Below are 11,285 nucleotides of genomic sequence, written 5' to 3' on the forward strand. Positions count from 1 at the left end.
ATGAACAGCAGCACAGGAGGAGGAGACAGACGTAAGAGGTCCTCATCTCGTTACTACCTTAGCTAGCTCTTTGTAAGGCAAAAGCTCTGTGTGTGTGTTGTAATTATATGGCCTGCTCGGGTCGCTTAAATAGGAGATTAAGTGGGTCAGTGAAGAGAATATCTCAAGGGTATATGGCAGAGTGAGCTGGACAAGTAAGGTGTGGCTCCAGCTCCGCAAGCGTGGCTATACATCAATCAATACATATTCTCTTGTATTTTCCATTAGTTTATTTTAACACATTTTTTGCAACATACCCGATGGTCTCACGAACCTTTTATTTCGAAAATAAAATGTTCTCAAAATAGTTTTTGACTTTTTTGTCAAAGAGTCAAATATGTCATTTTCGGCAGTTTTCCAATTATTTCAGTGAACAAAAATAAATCAATTTGAATTACTTCAACGCTCTATCGTTTTTTCAAAAATGTCTACATACATATTTCATAATAATCACATAATTTCAATTATTCCAGTCATATTTGAATCAATTTTTGAAACATTTCATACATGCACCACATATTTCATTGTTTCAAAATAGTTTACAAACATAATTTGTAAATAATCACATAAATTTCAATTAGTTCAGTCATATTTCAATCAATTTCACAAAACTTTACAAATACCATTCATAAATATTCACCCAAATGTCAATTACTGCAGTCATATTTCAATCAATTTCACAAAAAAAGTTACATATACCATTCATAAATATTCACAGAAATTCTTAGGCGATTGCGGGTCGGTTATATTGTAAATTTGCTAAAACAGTTCATCAGTCTCAAAGCATGTGTGCGTGGCACATTTCAATCTACTATGTAGTGGTTCCGTTACAAAATTTTGGTTCCATAAAAGCATTGGATATGTTTTGTTTGATAAGTGGCTTGATAGCCCGACTTCATAAATAAAGCCCATATAGACAAGAAGTCAGGACAGTAATGATGGATGTATCCGCTTTACAGAGAACCACTTAACAAGCATTAGCATGAATTATAAACAAAAGGAAACTACCAGGGGAGAGCCAACTTAATTAAACACCCCCAACAAGAACAACTAAGAGCCGATGACTCCACAATCGCCCTAAGCAAGGCACTCACGCCCATAGCTTGGCCATGAGGTGAACGATGGTCTCCAAGCCCTTTACCCACTAAAGATGTCCATAGTTGCAAGTAGAGGATTTCAATTTTAAAAAGAATTCAAATGAATATCCCCGTGATGAAAGCTTTGTTCCCACTGTTCAACAAGGCATATGGCAATGTCGCAAACCCCCAGCCATAAGAGACAACGAGAATGGTCCGAGATGCCATGCATGATAGCGAACAAATATCCATAAGATGAAGGGCCCATGTGCGCCTAATGGTAGCCCTGCCGCAGGACCCAAAAAACGATAAGATGGTACATGTGAAGATGATGTGGTCTTGGTTTTCAGGCTTTCGACACTATGGACATAATCTATCCACTCGGCCATGGCTTTTCATAATTTTCTCCCCGCTGTGCAGCCTAGCCTAGATCAGCTACCAAAAGACGTTTTATCTATTTTGAGAGGTACCCTAGGTTTCCAAATATCCTTATATACTAAGGCGCTAGCAGCACCGCTATGAGGAGGAGGAGGCTGGGCGGAGGCGACTCGGCCTGGTTTGCCTCCGGCCGCCGCACAGAGAAGTGGAGACGGGGGAAAACGAGATTTAGTGTTAGGGAAGGCTCATGACAGTTTTATCCTATGGAGGATATCTGTGGGCTATTATGCACCTTGGGCTGGGCCGAAAATTAAAAAATGGTCGAAATTTTAGACCGGGCTAGCACTTATACCGGGCCCAAGCGTGATGGACGGATTTCGGACGAAATTGGGTTTTTCCAGACGAAATCCAAAACTCTGGAGGGAATTTATGGGGAATTTTCTTGGCTTTTGACGCACCCTAGAAGTGAAGATCCACCGTGACCAACTACACATGTGCGAGCCGTGCTTCGAGCCGTCCTCTACTGGGGCGCCTCCTAATGGATTGCCGAAACCCAGACCGGCTAAGGTCAAAACAAAGAAATTTTGAATAAAGATCTCCGTGATGAAAGCGTTTTTCCTAATATTCCACAAGGCGTATGGCAATGTCGCAAACCCCAGCCATAAGAGACAACAGAGAATGACCAGAGATGCCTTGCATGATAGCAAAGAAATTCCTATAGGAAGTAGAGGCCCACATACACCTAATCATACCCCTGCTGCAGGACACAAAAAACGATGACCTAGTACATGATGTCAAACTATGTTAAACTGTGACCGTGTGCATCATTCAACGCAAAGGTCAAGTGTTATCTTCCTTCTGGAATTTCTTTTACCATTAGCACTCCGCTCAGGATGGGTGTAAGTTTATATGCCGATATTTATTTTACAGGTATATATTACTGGTCAACACGTGATTTCTGCCAGGAAAGAAAACGACTCGTTGGGGCGTGTATCTTAAACTAGCCAAATACGAGCAGAAACGCTAGTCCAAGCGGGGCTTATGTTGGGAGAATTTGAGTCCCGGCTCTCAGCTTATCATTCCATTTAGACATTTCATCTTTTTTGGGGGGAATTTAGAAATTCATCTTGTCAACAACAGAGGATAGGTACTGACTTTTATCGTTAATAATAGAAGCCCATCGAGACAATATTGACATGTACTGAGGGTTGACTCTCGTACCAGATGTGGACACCTGAGCGGCAGCGAGGGCCGGCGGTGAGCCCGGCACGTTGCCGGAATATACAGCTGAATCATCCATTAGTTCGGCCGGCCGGCCGGCAGCAGAGGTTCATGTGCCCGCACGTTAGGGCTGCTACGGTTGAGTCTCGGTCCGTGTTGACTCCGCTTACTATATTAAGTGGAGCGGCATGTCGCTGGTTAAGGCCCTCCCCTGTGTAAGCTCAATCGCCGTTATATTATCGCCAACTCTGTGTCAGAAGCATATGAGGGTCTTACTGGCGATGCAACATGCATGTAGACGAATACGAATGATGCATGTACGACTAGTGAACAAAGCCCTGCATTATCACATGCATAGGAATGATACATGGGATGCGTTCAGGTAACAAGTTTAGTACTCCCTCCTTCCCAAAATATAAGGAGCGGTTTGACTTTTCTGGTCTTCGTGCACAACTTTGACTATTGTATGTCAATAAAATTTGTATATATACATATGAAATAAAATTATGTTGCAAGACAAATACGACGATGCCATTTATACATGTTCAATGCATATACTTTGATATATATTAATGGTCAAAGTCGTGCATCAAAGACCATAAAAAGTCAATCGTGCCTTATATTTTGGGTAGAAGGGAGTAATACGTAGCACCGCAGATGTGGGATCTAAAATTCTAGATGCTCCTGGTCTGGTAACTCTTAAGTATACACAACTTGCAAATAGTAAATATACTATTCGTAGTGGTTGTTGTTTGGATAGCGGATAATAACCACCAGTTTTTCCCTGCAAAAAATAAAAATATATTAACACCCAGTTTTAGCAAAACTTGGTTTAAAAAGATTTTTCAGAAAATCAGTTTTCATAACAATTCTGTTACGGTTTAATAAGATTTCACAACCGTTCATGGATTCGCGACATCCATGGTACCCATGGTCCCACGCGCTTGGCCAGTACATCTTACTCTGGGGACAACTGTGGGACGTCACCCTCTCGGACGTGCCGGATCGCATCTTCTAGCGATCATCTACTACTGGCGCATACTTGGCTAAGTCTTGCTACCAGGCCCAAAAGTGCTTGCAGCTACCAAGCTCCACTGCTCTTGGTATTTGGAAATTTTGAAAAACACACTTTTGGTACTCAAAAATCTCTTTAAAAAATACATGGATACATACACATATTCCTAAGGCCTGGTAAAAATCTGGAAAAGAAATACTTTGTATTTTGGGAAATACAAAAACGAGAAATTTCTGATAGAAATGGCACCCTTTTATCCTACATACTGTCAAAAATTTATTTATTTTCATATAGCCCAAAACAAAACGAGATTTCTACCGAAACTTGAGTCGTGTAATCGGAATGTGTATATGTATACCCGAGAAAAATTTCACATTTTTTTGAAACTTCAAAAACCCGAATTCCAAATGTTTAAATCTAGAGAGCAGTGGAGCTCGGTTGCTGCAACGCCTCTCTCGCTACCAGGTGCTCTTTTCTGAGTCGACCATCGAGCCGGCATGGTGGTTAACTTGGAAGTCTTGGGCGCCTCCCCGGGTCAAGATCTTCCTATAGCTTGCTTACCTTGGCCGCTGCTGGACTGCTGACAGGTTGGCTCGCCGCGGATTGCCCCACGCGGCCCTTTGCCTGTTTTGCGATCAGGAAGCGGAGACTATACCGTACCACCTGGCCGGTTTCTCTTTCTCGCGTGAGGTATGGCAAGAGATCCTCTCTTGGTGCCATGCCACATCCACCCTTCCTAGCCCGGACACAAAGTTTCGTGAGTGGTTCTCTACTTCCATTCATGACTCACCGACCATGCTACGTCGTGGCCTCGCTACCATGTTCATTCTCACCGCTTGGAGAATATGGAAGCACCGCAAGGGCTGCGTGTTCAACAGCGACAGACCCTCGATTGCTAGGCTCACTGATTGCATCAAGGAAGATGCCCGAGTTTGGGTGCGCGCCGGGGCCAAGGGGCTTGGCCAGCTGATCGACGAGACTAAGGCAGAGACGAAGCTCCCTTGTAAGCATTGGGGTCAATTGACCCAATGAATTTAAGTAATCCTTCATTATTTTAGTACTATCTATTTGTAGAAGATGACCCCACTGTCATATACATGACCCCATCAAACTTTTTTTCTAGCGTCGTCCCTCACTGAGGCATCCGTAGATGGGTCATGCATACCCTCTCCTTGCGCTCTTGTAATTCATGCACACACGGATTCCCGTGCATGTGCTTGCGATATTACCTCTGTAACCGTCACAATCTATTCCCTCTACCAATACAGTGATACGCAAATCTTTTGCATATCCATGAAAATAAAAACAATTTTGTGACGACTGTGTTTATAGAATAGCATGGGTATCCAAGGTTGTTGAGGATTAAATAAACAAATCTATACACAAAATAGTAAGTAATTTTTTTCTTCGAAAACCTGGTTTCTGGGTTTTAGAGAACTAGTTTTAGGTATCGTCGAGTCCGTTAGACAAATCCAAACAAAGATTTAGTTTGTTAGTTATACCGCTAAACGAGCCCAACAGAAATCAGTTATCTAAATTTGGCTTATCCAAACAACCTCTTCGATCAACATGTGTTTTGAATATGCGGTTCTAGGGTTTGATGCGATTGGGTTTGAAACATTACAACTTCTTTTTAGTGTATGGAAATTACAGCTGGGTGTTAGAAAGAAATAGTAGGCTGGTGACCCATGTAACTTTGGTGACCTAAGGACGAATAGTCATTTTCAATTGTATTTTAAATTTGTGGCAATTTTTTCGTTAACAATTATCAAAAAAATCAAGAACTTTTCTTTAGTTTAAAAATATATTACTTCAAAGTTAGAAATATTCATGAGTTTAAAATAAGCCGAAAGTTAAAAATTATTCACCAACTTTAAAAAATTCATGAGTTTGGAAGAAATTGTTCATGCATTGAAAATAATGTTACTGAATTTTAAAAATGACGACTTCATGAATTTAATAAAAAATAAAAAATAAAAATGGGAAAAATATGAAGGAAGCCCAAAAAAACCTGATTAAAATGAAAAGGACAAAAGAAAACCAAAGAAAAATCGGTAGAGGGAAAAACAAATTCACTGAAAACCGTTGGACTTGTACAACTGTAAGTACGTGGGCCAGGCCTATTACAGTTCATTGTGCGATTTAATGACAATCTGTCATAAAAGGAAATCCTCAAAAAAAAATCTGTCAGAAAAGGTGAAGAATAGGAATTTCCATAAATTGTCGCTTGTATTCTAAAGATTCAACCCGCGAGTGGCAGGAACACATTAGATCCGCATGGCAGAGTGGAAAGAGGACCATGAATATTGATTTTTCTTGTCTAATTCGTCATACATGCTAGCGGGGTCTATCACAAAACGGAGAAGACGGGTAGTGGCATTCTGCATGTTGCTGCGAGAATCGATTGCAATATATTTCAATGCGATTGGGTTGTGTGGAATATAAATATTTTGATTAACAACATGTGAATCAAAATTAAAAATACATACGACATATTGTATTTTATTATGTATAGTTGTAATATATTTTGTGAATATAAGTAGAATAAAAGAACGGAAAATATTTTCCCGTGCATAGTTGCATGTCAGAAAGTTAGTTTGCGCGTTAACGGTATGTACCGGTACGATATCCAGCATCCATCTTAGCATCAAGATTGATGAGTTTGCCATGTAGGAATCACCTCTTTCTACCATACACAAGCGAATATGCGACACAATACTGATGTGTGGGACCCATAACCTAATAAACTAGATAATATCCCGCGCGTTGCGGCGGTACATTTAGTCAACATTAGATAGAAAATGAAAAAAAGTATTATTCGGAAAATCACATACCGACATAGGCTGAATGTTTGGGTGTTACCATTTGTTGGATTGTTACAATGCATTACACTATGCGCATTAACAATCTATATATGTTTTTTGAGCCAATATAGATGGGCTTCTAAGTGTTCCTCAAATTATTGTAGTATCATGCTAGCAGACAGTTTTTGAGCTTGTGTGCTCCACCAGCATGTGTGTTGGGTTAGAGAAGGAATGCATGTGAGGAAATATTCTCTTGAACTTGATTGATTTTTAGAGCCCGTCTTAGAGATTACACAAAATCATAGATGTAGTGCACGGTCCGAGATTAAGGATTTACTTGCTTGCAGCATATTGTAAACCTAAATTCAATATAGCCATTAGGATGAACAGGACAATTCAGAAACTAATGTTAGTGCCAAAACAAATGTGAAATCTCAATAAGCGAAGTGATCATCCGCTTTTTCTTCAATAAAAATTAATGTCGTACTGAATCATAGATGTAACAATAACCTTTGAATCTCCACAACTTGGCATGAAGTTCACTAACAATTTAGATTGTAAAATTCTAGCCAAAGCCACATATGAAAAGTATAGTGTGAACAAAATGGTCAGGGTATGCTTCACCGTAACGACCTTCATGAGCAAACCAAGGATGTTGAGGAACTGAAAAACAACATGTAAAAACATACATACAGAGCAACCAAACCAGGAGAAGAGTGCAAGTAAATAAATTGTCTTAGCATCATGGAAACTTACCGGCATGGATAAGAATAGTGGGAATCGATGAACCGAATTGATCAAAGGCATGGCATTAAATTCAGCCGCCCGATTGGGTCAATTTGATCCGTTCGATACGTCGCTGTCTTCGTCAACGCACTTGTACGGATGAATCTTTTCTGCATCTCATCGCTCCAGTCCATCTCACCGGCCACGCGTGTTCTCCCGTCACCGCCTCTCGCCAGCCATCCTCGCCAACCGTCCTCGCCGGTCGCCCTCGCCGGCCGCCGCTGGTCCCCGTCCTCGCCGGCCGTCCTAGTCGCCGGCTGCAGCCCTTGCCGTCCAGCCTCGTTGCAGGCTTCACCCATGCAAACAGACGCATTCCTGCGGGTTATAGCTCCTGTGCGGGACGGTTGCAGCTCCGGTGTGCGACGGCCACAGCTCGTCGGCGTGCTCGCCGGCGCTCATGCCCGATACCCCCGACGTAGCTCGCCATCCCCCATCGCCCATCATAGCAAAAATCCTCGCTAGTTAGTAGCTTTTGCGGTTGTCGGTTGAAGCAAAAAGCAAAGCGGTTGTAGCACGGGGTCGACGCCGGTGATGGTTTGTAGCAAAACGAGGCATCGTTCGCCGTCCCGGCCGGGTCGTATCTCTGTCATGAATGGATGTAGCAAAAGAAACAGCCGGTTCCAGCAATAATTTACTCTGGTTCCAGCAAAAATCCCACGAACATCAAACTCCATCAAATTTGATTGTAGCAAAAGAAACAGCCAGTTCCAGCAACAAATTACTCTGGTTCCAGCAAAAATCCCACAAAACATCAAAATCCAACAAATTTGATTGTAGCAAGAGAAACAGCCGGTTCCAGCAACAATTTACTCTGTTCCAACAAAAATCCCACAAACATCAAATCCAACAAAAGTTGATTGTAGCAAAAATAACAGGAGGTTCCAGCAACAAAAAACAGTCGCCGGTCGCAGCTACCCGCGATGACAGTTGCAGCTTAACAACCAGATCACAGAAAGAACGTTGCATCCGCAGGTCGCCGATGCTGGAACCACGCAGTAGAAAGCTACAACCGTATATCGCGGTGCTGGAACCGGCGGGAGAAAAAGCTACAACCGCAAGTCACCGGTGTTGGAGCCGGGGAGAAGAAAAGCTACAACCGCATGTCGCCGGTGCTGGAACCAGGCAGTAGAAAGCTACAACCGTATGCCACCGATGCTGGAACCATACAGTAGAAAAGTTGCATCGCGGTACTGGAAGAAGAAAAAGCTACAACGGTACTAGGAGGTGCAGGAGCCGGGGAGAAGAAAAGCTGCAACCGCATGTCGCCGTGCTGGAACCGAGCAATTGGTGACGTGTTTTGCTCCGACGGGAGGGTGATTTGCTGCGACCGACGACCGTCTTTGCTGGAACAAAATGAGCTATTTGCTGTGACCATCTAACTACAATGGCTGTGTTCGAACCATGGTCGTCGTCTCCCTCGGAGAGGCTTCACAGCAGGCTATGGATGTGTGGCCCGCTCGCGTCGAAGAGGGGCAGAGGGCGGGCGGCCTACCTGGCGGGGAGGGAAGGGGAAGAGTCTGTGCCCAGCTCTCCCGAGAGAGCCGGGTGCGGCGGCGGCGTGTGCAGGTAGTGACGCCCCCGTGAGGAATGAAGGAAGTCAGAGGTAGGAGATGACAGGAGAACGTGTGGACCAGAGCGACTCACGTGTGGATAAGGCTGAAAACTGTCTCGCATGGAAACGTTCAGGAGACACACGATTGTACTAGATCGCACGGCTCGCGCTTGACCGGCCGAATCACTCGGCCGGCATGCCGTACAGAAACATTTCCCCTTTAGTAAACAGAAGATAACTCAAAAAATACTCAAAGATATTTTTTTAATATAGTAGGCAGAACACCTGGTTTTTGTCTAAAAAGGAAGCACATGTGCTCATGTAATAACTTTAAAAATAGGGGTCGAACTGGCAGCTGATTGCATCTATATAAGCAACACACTGACGGACTAACCCCAACACTGGTCGTGCAAAGCACGGCACCCGTACGGCGCGCAGCAAAATTGCATGCATGTAGTACTACAAAATTTACACGTGAAGACCAAATTAGACTGAAGCAGATTGACACCAACTTATTACTCACCTGCGATCCATTGCAGCGGGTTGAAGGTGAGCATCCTCTCATGAAGTTCAGCGCGGCGGGCTGCACCTTCAGAAACTGTCCCGGGAAGGGCAGGAGGGGGAACTACGGCAAGTGCCTCATGTACCGTCTCGCGTCCGGAACTCCGGATAAAGCGTAGGTCGTTGTGGTTTCTCAGCGGGAAGAGGGGGGCGTGGTTGATGAGCTCCCTGAAGATGCAACCAGCGGATTAGACGCCAATGGTAGCGGACGCGGAGTAGTCGATGGAGTTGAGCAGCAGCTCCGGGGCAGGCACCACCGGGTGATCACGTACTCTGTCATCATATCGCTCTCCGACGATGGCCGCACCAGACCGAAGTGGCGGACCTTGAGGTCGCAGTTGGCGTTCAGCAGCAGCTTGCTCGGCAAGACAGGAGATCAAGAATACGGCCATGGAGCGTCAACCTCAATTGGTATGACGGAAGGAAGGCTGGAAGGGGGAGATTAATAACAGATTAAAGCTAAGGTAACTGAAAGGAACAGAAATTGATTTTTTGCTGACATGGCATATCCGGTGATTTGGAGTGCCGCATAGTGAGGGAATTAGTGGTAGTGGGAATTAAAAATCTGATGTGGCATGCATGCTGAGGTGGAGGGTGTGCATGTTGAGAGAACTCTTGGTAGTGGGGATCAACTTCTTAAGAATGTAAGATATCTAACCTCGTTCCCTACACGGCTCCAGCAAATATATTTTCTCATCCCCATTTTCTCGCCTTGAGATTCATCTCTCTCTCTCTCTCTCTCATGTGTGTGTTCATCTTTTTCTTTGCGGGATTCACCAATAACCGGCGGGCAGTGAGGCTGGATCACGCTGACCGACGACGGATCCAGTGGTGCGCTGGACCTGCATGTTAGCTGTATTGAGTTAGTGCTCTAGTATTATGGCTTAGTGCTAGAATGTAGAAGGTCTATAGACCTCACTCTTAATTATCCACTATCTCTTGATGTGTAACTGAACTTGTACGAGCTGTATATAAATATCTCAATACTATTGAGATCAATCACGGCATACAACATCTTCTCACTTGGTAATCAGAGCACGATCCTTTTCCTCACCATGTCCACAGCCCCTGCTTCCAGCAATGGCACCTCTGGCGTGATGGCCTTGTCCGGCTCCGCCTCCATTGCTGCCATCGCCAACTTGATCACCATCCGAATCGTCGTCACTCTAGTTGTTTCGTGCGGTTGGAGCCTTTCGCCAACTTGATGTCAGCAATGCTTTCCTTCATGGCGAACTCTCTGAAACTGCCTATATGCATCAACCGCCTAGCTTTGAGGATCCTCGGTAACCAGGTTATGTCTGCAAACTACAGTGCACTCTGTATGGCCTCAAACAGTCGCCACACGCATGGTACTCCTGGCTCAGTGATCGCCTGCAGCAACTTGGTTTGCTCCCTCTACAGTAGATACGTCCCTCTTCATATTCTCTCATGCCGGCATCACCATGTATATGCTCGTCTACGACGATGACATCATCATCGCTAGTTCCTGCCCGACCGCTGTTTGGCGTCTATTGGATCAGCTAGCCCAGTCTTTCCTGGTGAAGGACCTTGGGCCATTGCGGAATTTCTTGGGCATTCAAGTGGCTTCCAATTCGGGGGGGGGGGGGGGGGGGGGGGGGGGGGGGGGCTCCGTCTTACTCAGAGTGCGAGCTTTCAAATATTTGTCCCACATTCATTCAGGAGGGTATTCCTAAGGGATTGAAGACCATATCAACGGGTGCTCCATCTTGCAAATAGCGCATATCTTGCCTAGACAAATTTTTGGAAATGATCCCTTTATTCCCATGTCTTCCCGCTACTTTACCCCCAACTTTGATTTCACATTTCTGCAAAATATATACACGAACCATTAT

At 44.2% G+C, this 11,285-nt stretch overlaps 1 protein-coding gene across 1 annotated transcript; it reads right to left on the reverse strand.

The window, feature by feature from the left end:
• Positions 1-9,054: 9,054 nt before the first annotated feature.
• Positions 9,055-10,564, reverse strand: LOC141026696 (mitogen-activated protein kinase 5-like). Its single transcript, XM_073503543.1, has 4 exons — positions 10,487-10,564; positions 9,705-9,787; positions 9,395-9,600; positions 9,055-9,089 (listed from the first exon to the last, which is right to left on the reverse strand). Exons 1-4 carry the CDS (start codon positions 10,562-10,564, stop codon positions 9,055-9,057), a joined length of 402 nt encoding a protein of 133 aa, XP_073359644.1.
• Between the last annotated feature and the right edge of the window lie 721 nt (positions 10,565-11,285).

The sequence above is a fragment of the Aegilops tauschii genome, chromosome 1 (assembly GCF_002575655.3).
Source record: "Aegilops tauschii subsp. strangulata cultivar AL8/78 chromosome 1, Aet v6.0, whole genome shotgun sequence".
Lineage (NCBI taxonomy): Eukaryota > Viridiplantae > Streptophyta > Magnoliopsida > Poales > Poaceae > Aegilops > Aegilops tauschii.